General features: G+C 43.9%; 1 protein-coding gene across 1 annotated transcript; it reads left to right on the top strand.

Moving 5' to 3' along the window:
- Positions 1-5,706: 5,706 nt before the first annotated feature.
- Pdp1 (pyruvate dehydrogenase phosphatase catalytic subunit 1) lies at positions 5,707-11,104 on the top strand. The gene is made up of 2 exons (XM_051198121.1): positions 5,707-5,869; positions 9,109-11,104. The coding sequence occupies exons 1-2, from the start codon at positions 5,737-5,739 to the stop codon at positions 10,767-10,769; spliced, it is 1,794 nt and encodes a 597-aa protein (XP_051054078.1). The 5' UTR covers positions 5,707-5,736; the 3' UTR covers positions 10,770-11,104.
- Positions 11,105-11,575: the final 471 nt, after the last annotated feature.

Consider the following 11,575-nt stretch of genomic DNA (forward strand, 5'->3'; position numbering starts at 1 on the left):
TTTATAAGAGTTGCTGTGGTCATTGTGTCTCTTCACAGCAATAGAAACCCTAAGACAAACACTTTAAGCATGGCTTACTGAGCAATCCTACTAGCAGATTCAAAAGTGGTGCTGAGAGCGATGTGGACTTAGCTCAAGAGCTTTTTAAAGGGGAAGGATATTATTAGTTAAGAGTCCTAGAGACCATTCTTGGGATATTTTTATGAAGAATATGACTGTTTTTTGCCCTTGTCCAAAAGTATCTACCAGAGGCTAAATTGAAGAGTTTTGGATTAACACTGTTGGCAGAGGAGATTTCAAGACAGCCTAGCATTAACCATGTCACATGGTAATTAGTGATCATTCTTGTACAGCTCTACAATGAAGTTAGGCAAGGAGAAAAAGAACACCAGGAAAGGCGATGTTGAAGCCAAGTCACATGTTCAAGGAGCTACAAGCTTCAAAGAAAATTATGATGTTAAATGGAATAAAGAAAGTAGTGACCTCAGGGCAAGACCCCATCTAGCTAATCTTCCAACTTATGAAAAGGGAAGCTTAAGTCACAAAGGTCTCCACCAACAACTGAAAGCTTATGCAAATGTAATGAAATGAGGGTATCTGTTTCTAACCTAGCAAGCAAAAAAGCTTACTACTTCAGCCAGGTGTTCTCACTTAAGAATCAAGGATACAGGAATAAAGGGTTTGAGGAATTTTTGTCTAAGGTTAAGGAAAGCCACTGAGGCCAAGCATTTGGCAAAGTGGTACCTACATGGAGGTCCAGAGAGCCACTGCACAAAGCTATGAAGGTGAAGCCTAGATTGTATTGGAGACCCTAAGATGCTGGAGATGCCAGAGTTGTAGGATTCCTGCCAAGAATTGCTGCTAACAGAGAGTGGAAACAACCCCAAAGAGAGAAGTATATTGCAGTCAACAAAGCTGGAAAGGAGTTGGAAATCCAGAGTCTTTGACACCTGACACAGAGATGCAGAGTTTGGAGTTTGCCCATTTGGGTTTCAGTCTTGCTTTGGTCCAGTATTTCTTCATTATGCTCCCTTTCCTCCCTTTTGGAACGGTAATGCATATTTGGTACCACTATATGTTAGAAGTATGTGATCTGCTTTTTTAATTTTGATTTTATAAGACATTACAGTTAAGAGAGTCTTCTTCTCTGGCCTGCTCTTCCTCCCTTCCTGGGTGGAGGCCACCAACTGGGCTTACTTCAGTAGTGCTGTTTGTTATCATGTGACCAGGGCCAGGAAAAATCCTTGGATTTTTCTCTGTGACTTGATTGAGCCACCAGAATACCTGTTGGTATTTCAACATTGATAGGTGTTGAAAAGCGACACTAACACAACCTAGGATTGTTATAGAGAAGGAACAGGTAAAGAGAAAGCGGGGGTCTTTGAAAAGTAAATAACTATGGTACAAAGAAAGCACTGTGCAAACAAACTAAATGCCTATTCTACAAAATGCCTTGAGTCTTGAATTAAAGAAAAGAAATAAAAAGGAAAGGGCATGACTGCTTCTAGGTATGGTGGAGGAGAAAGCTTATTATAGATAACACGGAAAGCATACACAGAGGCAGAGACATCTGGTAGAGTCCAGAGTGTACCAGACTGAGCTGGGCCATGTGGGGAGAGGGAAAGGTGAGAGGGGGGGGGAGATGGAAATAAGGTGCAGCATCCAAGAGGCCAAAGGCACAAAAGGGGTCTAGATTACATAGGGAGACCATGGGGGTGGGGGCAAGTCCCTGGGCTAGAGAGTTCATAGTAGAGGTCAGGGTATGCCAGTCACACCCTTAACAGGTGGGGACTGAGGGATGCATAACTTAATATAACTTTGATATGTTAAGTAGTCACCTCAGCCTTTTGTCCTGGATTTGAACCTTAACAAGTCTCAGAATAATTTTGGACTTAAACGAATTGATACTGAAAGACTATGGAGATCTTTGAAGTTGGAGGAAATGCATTTTACATCATGATATGACTATGAGTCTATGGGGACTAGGGAGTTGGATATGTTGGTTTGAATGGGAATGGTCCCTATAGCTCATTTATTTATTTATTTATTTATTTATTTATTTATTTATTCATTCATTAGTGAATTGCTTGGAAGGATTAGGAGGTATATTCTTGTTGGAATAGGTGTGTCTTGTTGGAGGAGGTGTGTTGCTGGCAGCAGGCTTTGAGGTTTCAAAACTCCAAGCCAGGCCCAATGTCTCTGTGGTTTCAAAACTCCAAGCCAGGCCCAATGTCTCTGTGCCTGCTGCCTGAGGACCAGGATGCAGCTCTCTGTTTCTTCTCCAGCACCATGCCTGCCTATGGGCTACATGCTCCCCTCTGAAACTATAAGCTGGCCCCCAGTTAAACGCTTTCTTTTATATAAACTGCCGTAGTCATGGTATCTCTTCAGAGCAATAGAACAGTGACTAAGACAGACTCCAAGTACCATTAATTTCAAGAATCAACTTAACACTGAGTGGGAAAGGAAGTATTGATTGTTTAGTTACTAATTACTTGTTGACTTCCTAGCACACTTGAAGAGAATTAGAAGTGTGGAGAATCAGTCTTTCTTCTTTCTAATTGATTTTAGCAAACACAAGACAGCAACCATCAGGCAGTCAACACCTCACACCCCTACACACGTCTATGTCTATTTTAAGCTTTCTGGCTGGAACCTGAAACTACTGGATCATGTGTTGAGCGCCAGGAGAACAACTTAAATGTTAGTAGGCACTTTTATCTCAAAGGCATTTTGTAGAATAGGCATTTAGTTTGTTTGCACAGTGCTTTCTTTGTACCATAGTTATTTACTTTTCAAAGACCCCGCTTTCTCTTTGCCTGTTCCTTCTCTATAACAATCCTAGGTTGTGTTAGTGTCACTTTTCAACACCTATCAATGTTGAAATACCAACAGGTATTCTGGTGGCTCAATCAAGTCACAGTGAAAAATCCAAGGATTTTTCCTGGCCCTGGTCACATGATAACAAACAGCACTACTGAAGTAAGCCCAGTTGGTGGCCTCCATGCAGGAAGGGAGGAAGAGCAGGCCAGAGAAGAATCAAGGCAGGGAACCTCATCCAGCACACAAGAGTTGGGACCTCTATGGATTGCCATGTTACAAGAGGCATGTCACTCAATCTTGTAACTAGAGGTTAGAACTTACACCTCTGAGATTATTTCAAAGTCATCACTCTGCGGAGGCTTTATTCCAATTCCAGAAATATCTTGGCATACAATCTTGATGACAAATTCTTTTGACTATATTTAGTGGTGGCAAATAACTTTTATTTTTGAGAATCAGCATTATTTTCAAATGTAGCCAGGTCATTCAGAACCCTGAAGAATAAGATGGAGAAATCAGTACCATCCTGGTAGAAAACTGGAATGTTGAATATAGTAAAACAAGTCTGAATTTTCCATGCAGATATGAAAATCAGTTTGAAAAGGGAATTTTACCTGACACTGACAACATTGTGTTGTGAGACAAATTTGATTAATGCAACAACTTTCAAGGTCATTTGTAATGGAGGTATAAAACCTGGAATCTCATTATTTACAATTCTTATTTGTGGCAGCAGCCAGGTGTTTCCAGATTCTTGGCCTGTTATCCAAAGAGATGGAAATAAGGACTCACACAATTTGAAAAATAGCAAGATAATTTTATTCAAAGAGAAGGAATAATACAGATTAGAAAAAGATATACTCAAGATTGACAGTAGGCTACATTAGAATACTGAAGGGCTGAAATTTTTGTTTGGGGTTTCTTTTTAGTAGTTCAATAACAGCTTGATCTTGGTTGGGGAGAGTTACCTGTGGCACCTGTCCTGTTCTTCCCCAAACCTCCTCTGGGGGTGGGCAAAGACGTACCTTGAAAGATTCAGAAATTCTGAATTACAAGTTTGCTTATATAAAGCTTCTCCTTCACTGCATAAAAATTTAAATAATTCAGATTAATAAAATACAGTAACTTTGCCAGTTCTTGTATTTAGTCCACTAACTTATCTTTATAAGATGTGTGAAATAAATCAAAGTCAACTCATTAACATTGAGCAGAAGTACAGCTATTCACCTGACAGCTCCCAAGAAACTTTTATGCCAGGAAACAGCATCCATGTGTATGCAGATAAGGAGCCATTATCCGGTAAAGAGACTTTTGTGAGTGGTGGTAAGGATAGAACAATTGTCTTGTGGAGCACACACAGTGGAAATGCAGTCCTAAACCTAACCTCACCGAACAGTAGTGCAAACTGAGCCAAGTGAGAGGGAGATGGGTTTTATCACTGGGGTTGACTTAAACTGTTCTTCTGAATCCAACTCCAGTTCTACCCACTTATACTGGCTGCATTTGTTTATTCACAACCCAGGAAGGAGCCAGGGCCAAGGAGGGAATGCGGATTTCAAAGTCCTTCAGAGAACACGAGCACACGCCTACTCTACAAAGGTAAGAATTCCTTCATCAAACTTCCTTCTGGCCCAAGCCCGGGGAAGTAAAGGGCATCGAGAATAGCAATGGAAAACACCGGTCCGCCTTAATGCTCCGAATGAATGAAGCAATCAATACACATCGGAGACGCTCCGCCACGCCTCACCACCAACAGGCGGGGGAGCTGAGTTCCCCGTTGGGGTGAGTCGCTCCCGCGGTCTAGCACGAGCAGTCCGGTCAGGCCAGTCAAGCCCACCACGCGGGCCCGCAGAGGCGCCAGGCACTGCGCCCGCGGGGGAGCAAGCGGCTCCCGCTCCGGAGGCGATGCGCGCTGATGCTGGAGCCCGCCCAGGGGAGCCCCGGGCCAGCCCAGGCAAAGGGCGCGCGCAGGCCCCCCCCTTCACCAGCCACGGGGCGTGGCCACGTGGGCGCGCACGCGTGGAACCAATGGGCAGGCCGTGCCAAATGGAAGGGCGGGTCTGACCCCCGTGACGTCACGCAACTGGCAGGGAGCGCGCCCCCTTCCGCCCCCGCCCCTCCGGCGCGGGCCTCGCTCGCCTGGTCCCGCCCAGTCGCCCTCGCGCAGCCAATCGGGAGGCGGGAAGCGCACGAGCGCGCGCGGGGGGCGGGGTCGGGCGGCGGCAGGGCGAGGCCGGGCGGCGGAGTGGGCCGAGCTGCCGCGCGCCCGGGAGCTGCGCGGTGCCGAGGGGAGGAAGCGCACGGAGGGGTGCGGCCGCCCCCGGAGGCAGACCGCAGCGGGTGCTCTCCTGGGCCCGGTGCGTATCCTCGTCCGCCGCTGCCGGGCCGGGAGGGGGCGTCAGGGCGGGCGCGCGCGCGGGCAGCCCCCGCGGGTGGAGGGCCGGCCGGGTGCGCGCGGGGCCTCGGGTCGGGACGAGCTGCCGCGGGCCCCGAGCGGTCCCCGGCTGTCAGCGCGCGGGACGCCCGCTGTGGCCGGGGCGTGTCTGCCGCGGCCGGCCGCTCACACGCTCGGCCCCGCGTGGTCCCGCCGGCTGCCCGCGGCGGGCTGTGCCTCGAGGGCTGCGGAAGCGGGCGCCGCGTGGAGCCGGGCGGGCCTGAAGATGCTGCGCGCCCGTGGGCTCAGCGCGCCGGCTGCACGGAGCGGCCGCGCCGCGCCTGCCCGGGCTCCTGCAGTCCCCCGCCTGGGGCGGTGATGCCGCCCCGTGGGCAGGGTGGGTTTGTTTGGTTTCTTCTTCTGCCCTCCCCTTTCTCCCCCCCTCCCCGCCATCCTCTCCTCCCTCCCAGCCCATTCACTGGGCTGCTGCGGGACCTCGCCCCTCCTCCGCTCCCGCCTCCCCGCCACCGCCTCCTCTAATGAGCATCTCTGCCTTGCTTTCAATGGGCCGCTGCTGCTGTCGCTGCTGCTGTCCGCGCGGTTTGTGGATGTTGTCGGCTCCGTGTTGTGATGACAGGAGAATGTGTGTGTGTCCCGGGCCCAGACGAATTGGTAGGTATTCACGTAACTACCTGTGTTGGGTACCCAGGATGGATAGTGACTGGTTTTGTGTATGAATGGATGGCTCTAGGGGTTCTCCTGGAATTAAGGGGTGCCGTAGGAAAAGGGAGACAAAGGCGCTCTGGACCACAAGAATTTCTTTGACATCTTAGTAAGTGCGATCTTAGGGTAGGGACAAACGAAGCTGATCAAACAAGTGCTGTTTTGGTGCCTGTGTCTTAAGGGTAGGGGGGTTCTTCATTCTTGTAGATACTGAGATGTGCTAGGCATTTCCAGAAAATGCTGAAAAAAATTCACGAGTCGTTATGCAGGGTGTTTAATGCAATTAGATTACATAAACAGAGGTATGACTAGTGTAGTATTTATTTTCATGTACATCAAGAGCTTTGCAAGGCCGAGAAGCTTCGGAGTTCCGGAGTAGGTGCATCAATAGCATTTTTTTTTAATTGATTTGGACAGAGGGTTGGTTGATGAAGTGGAATAATTTCTTGGCACAGGCTTTGCCGAGCACATCGGAAAGAATGGACGGGGGAGCTCTTCTGTTTCTGGTCTCAGTGCATCTTTTTATTAGTCATTGCCAGTATCGGCCAAATCTGCCCAGGACTGAGATGCTGCATACAGTGTTGCCAAGTCCGGGCCATGATGGTGTATGAACTTAAAAAGAAAAACAAGAATGTGGATTATTGTAGTTTGCCAACGACTATACCTTGATATTTTTATTGGCTAATGAGGAAGCTTCTGTTCTGCTAATTTAGCAAGTTTATCAGGATTTCACAGAGGTTTTCTCTTGAATCGCAGGCAGTTCAGGAGGATATTAAGAATTTTTGTCACACGCTGATGGTTTATCAAAGCATTTAATAGTGTATTGACTTGTACCGTTTCTGGTCTGATGAAAATACTATGTAATTAGTTCTGACCTGATAGAATACTTACTAAATTACAAGGCAAACTTTCATGAATTCCAACTTCCCTAAGAATTTGCCTTCTGAAAGCATGTTAGGAGCTGAAGAATTGGAATGCAGTCCATATGCTAAGCAGCAATAACTGAAAAGATTCAGTTGAAAATAAATTACCCTCTCTGCTATTTTGACTTTTAATCTCAAATACTTTTTCTGTGAAGAAAATTGTAAAGTGCTTGAATTTGAAATATTCAGAGCACCTGCTGCATGAACCGTGAGCTTTTTGCCACCAGATTCCATCCATTTCTGATTGACTTTAAAAGCAGACAAACTCTCAAAACAGGGAAACCTAAGCAAAGTGAAGGTTTCCTAGACACATTACACCATCAATAGATGTTCCCTAAACCATTATGCCTTTGCCTCCCCCTTAGTTTTAAATTAATACAAACTTACAGATTCTGAAGGAAATTTACTTTCATTAAAATTGAACCTATATTTTCATTTTTAATGATAGCATTTGCAGCATAAAATAGCTTTTTGCATACATGCATGAGTAAGAAGTATGGTTTATATGTACAAGCCACTGTGGTGTGGCAACACATTGCGCATATCTGGCTCAATCCTGTACCCTTAACCTTTGGATGACTTTCAGGTGTTCTTTTTCAACTGTTGTTGTTTAGGTGGTTAGTCCTGGTAAATTCTTGTTGTTAGGGATTTCTTTTCCTCATTTCAGAAGGCTTACGTGTGGAATCTAACTCCAGAAAGTCTAGTCCTCTCTATGGTGCTCTTTTGTCTTTGTTTAGAAACAAGTCTCTGGTTGGTAGTCAGTACTTCACTATTAAAGGTGCTATTCTGTCAGCTCATGTGTTTGGTGCTCTACAAAAGCAGACACAAGTATGGATGGATTTTCAATGTTTGGTTTTCTCTCTTCCCTTATTTTCACTTTTTACTTCCTTAGTACCCAACAAAAAGTATATAAAAATTACTTAACACTGTGATCCTTATTTTTTTTTTCCTTAGTAGATTCAGCTTTTGGAAAAAATAGTTGACAATAAAATTTGTTTCATTTTTAAATTTTTATTTAAAGCAGTTCTAAAGTCTGTTTCTTGTAGTTGAAGTGAGTATTTGAGACAATGTCTTAGGAATTCAGAGAAATATGATACTGAAGATTTTTTCTTTTATGCATTATTTGAAATAGTGATATATGTTCACTTAAGTTTTCTAGATAAACACCTATTCTAAAATATATCTTCAGGATACTCATAATGCCATACTGTTATAATCCAAACCTTGGGCTTAATTTATGGTTCTTTGTTGCTTTCCTATGACAGGTAGATGCCTGTTTTTAAGTGAAAGAGAAAACATTCCCCAAGGAGTAAATAGGGATCTCTGGTAGATGAAATAATATTTCTGTAGCTTGCCTTTATGACCACTAAGCAGGGAATAGTGGTAGCAGGTTAATTAAATTCTGAAATGGGATCACTTTATGTTACCAAAACCATGTTTATAGTTAAGAATACTTGAATTTTTAAAATCAAAAATGGCATAGCAAAATTCAGCAATGAATCAATAAAGCCTATATTTGATTTCAGAGCCTGAATACATCAAACATAAAAGCATGAATCCTAAAGAGGCTTTAGAGTACCTGATTCTTTGTATTCACTTAAAATGCCTTTTCCAGGATCAGTTGGTGAAGAGCAGACCTCTTCAGCTTGATCGACTGGCACAATGGCATAGAGAAGAAAGCTTTATAAGACCAGCCACTGAATTTCTGTTTTAATTTTACTATATCCAAAATGTATTATGTATGTTAAAATGAGCATTGTATTAATATAGAAGTATATGTATACCATTTACCAATAATGTGTAAATATTCATTTGTTAAGGCTATGTTAACACTTTTAGTGATATCCATGTGTAGTCAAATGCTAACAAAATGAGAGATCTAAGGCCCCTTTTAAAACAGCAGAGAGAGAGAGAGAGAGAGAGAGAGAGAGAAGGGTGATTGGGCAGGTAGACTGCTGCTGCGGCACAATGTTACATAACTTCCTTCTCAGCTTTCTCCAGCCAGATAGATATATGTGTATGCTGAGCAGTTTGTACTGCACACAAACAAAGGAAAGAAAAAAGAGAAATTCAAGTGTAGTTCAGTCCTGGCTTCCTGAATGGCTGAGACTTGCAATTACCATAAAACACCCTGTTAAAATTAACCTAGCCTACTGATATACCTACTATATGTAAATTCCCTAAGTATTTTCTATAGAGCAAAGCTTGTCAAATCATCCAGAGTGTAACTTTTATGTGTGTGTATCTGTCTTAATTGCTCTCTAGGAATCCCAGTCAGAACGTCCAGCCTACCGCTGTTCTCTGATGCCATGCCAGCACCGACTCAACTGTTTTTCCCTCTCATCCGTAACTGTGAACTGAGCAGAATCTATGGCACTGCGTGTTACTGCCATCACAAGCATCTCTGCTGTTCACCACCGTACATTCCTCAGAATCGCCTGAGATACACACCCCATCCAGCATATGCTACCTTTTGTAGGCCAAGGGAGAGCTGGTGGCAGTATACTCAAGGAAGGAGATATGCCTCCACACCTCAGAAATTTTACCTCACACCTCCACAAGTCAACAGCATCCTTAAAGCTAATGAATACAGTTTCAAAGTACCAGAATTTGATGGCAAAAATGTCAGTTCCATTCTTGGATTTGACAGCAATCAGCTGCCTGCAAATGCACCCATTGAGGACCGGAGAAGTGCAGCAACCTGCTTGCAGACCAGAGGGATGCTCTTGGGCGTTTTTGATGGTCATGCAGGCTGTGCTTGTTCCCAGGCAGTCAGTGAAAGACTCTTCTATTATATCGCTGTTTCCTTGTTACCCCATGAGACCTTGCTAGAGATTGAAAATGCTGTAGAGAGTGGTCGGGCCCTGCTACCTATCCTTCAGTGGCATAAGCACCCCAATGATTACTTCAGTAAGGAGGCATCCAAATTGTATTTCAATAGCTTGAGGACTTACTGGCAAGAGCTTATAGACCTCAATACTGGAGAATCAGCTGATATTGATGTTAAGGAGGCTCTAATTAATGCTTTCAAGAGACTTGATAATGACATTTCATTGGAGGCTCAAGTTGGTGATCCTAATTCCTTTCTCAATTACCTGGTGCTTCGGGTGGCATTTTCTGGGGCTACTGCTTGTGTGGCCCATGTAGATGGTGTTGATCTCCACGTGGCTAACACTGGCGATAGTAGAGCCATGCTTGGTGTGCAAGAAGAAGATGGCTCTTGGTCTGCAGTCACACTTTCTAATGACCACAACGCTCAGAATGAAAGAGAATTAGAACGTCTGAAACTGGAACACCCAAAGAATGAGGCCAAGAGTGTGGTGAAGCAGGATCGACTGCTTGGCTTGCTGATGCCTTTTAGGGCTTTTGGAGATGTGAAGTTCAAATGGAGCATTGACCTTCAGAAGAGAGTGATAGAGTCTGGCCCAGACCAGTTGAATGATAATGAATATACCAAGTTTATCCCTCCCAACTATCATACACCTCCTTATCTCACTGCTGAGCCAGAGGTAACTTATCACCGATTAAGGCCACAGGATAAATTCCTAGTGTTAGCAACTGATGGGTTGTGGGAGACCATGCATAGACAGGATGTGGTTAGGATTGTGGGTGAGTACTTAACTGGTATGCATCAACAGCAGCCAATAGCTGTTGGTGGGTACAAAGTGACTCTGGGACAGATGCATGGCCTTTTAACAGAAAGGAGAGCGAAGATGTCATCAGTCTTTGAGGATCAGAATGCAGCAACCCATCTCATTCGCCATGCGGTAGGCAACAATGAGTTTGGAGCTGTCGATCATGAGCGCCTCTCTAAAATGCTTAGTCTTCCTGAAGAACTTGCTCGCATGTATAGAGATGACATCACAATCATTGTAGTTCAGTTCAATTCTCATGTTGTAGGAGCATATCAAAACCAGGAACAGTGAGTGCTGTTACCCTGGCAGTTCTCCAGTTCGAAGGGCAGATTGACTTTTGAAAGAAACCAATCCAGTAAATATTCCAATGGGTCTTCCTAAACACTTCACATCTGATACTCTAGCTACTCCATTATTCCAGATTGACTGCAACAGATGGTATCATGAGTGTCTTTTCTGTCCCATTGGTCCTCATGGTTTCTGTACTTGAGACAGCTTGGTTCCTTATTGCAGGTGTCTTTTAACTGACTTAACAAAGAATGTGAAGATTGGCAGATAAGGTCTTGAATAGGTCAAAAGCAAGGGTCTTTCTGGGAGTATTAGTAAAGGCAAAAAAAAAAAAAAAATTCCATCTGCATATGCCTTTCATCATAAGGATTCTACACGAGAATATTTACTACATGATTTAAAAAACATAGTCCATATGTTATTCACAAACACTTATTTTAGCCTGAAGTATTTTTCAGGTCTAGTACTTTAAGCCATAAATGACCATGAACCAAGAAATCTGGTTCTAAGTTTTTGTTGATTGTATGATAAAATATTCTTCCCATATACAAATAATTCTAAATAGCCCTTTCTTCCTCACACATGATTTCCTTAGTGTAACTGAGAAGTTTTGTTTTGCTACACCTAAAAGACAATAAAGGTTGTTAGTTTTATTTATCCTTCGAGTGAATGTTAAATAAAGGGAAATGTGTTTTTTCAGTTTGTATTCATGAAAAGCTTTATTTAGTTTGAAATAAAGATACCCAGAATGAAAAGAGACTGCTTTGTTTAATTCTTGTCACCTGTAGCTACCAGCATGTCACTGCTTT

This window comes from Phodopus roborovskii, unplaced genomic scaffold (assembly GCF_943737965.1).
Source record: "Phodopus roborovskii unplaced genomic scaffold, PHOROB, whole genome shotgun sequence".
NCBI classification, from domain to species: domain Eukaryota; kingdom Metazoa; phylum Chordata; class Mammalia; order Rodentia; family Cricetidae; genus Phodopus; species Phodopus roborovskii.

Coding starts and splice junctions, on each gene's coding strand:
- Pdp1 (XM_051198121.1), top strand. CDS start 5,737: ATGAGCATCTCTGCCTTGCTTTCAATGGGCCGCTGCTGCTGTCGCTGC. Junction 5,870..9,108: donor TCCCGGGCCCAGACGAATTG/GTAGGTATTCAC, acceptor ATTGCTCTCTAG/GAATCCCAGTCAGAACGTCC.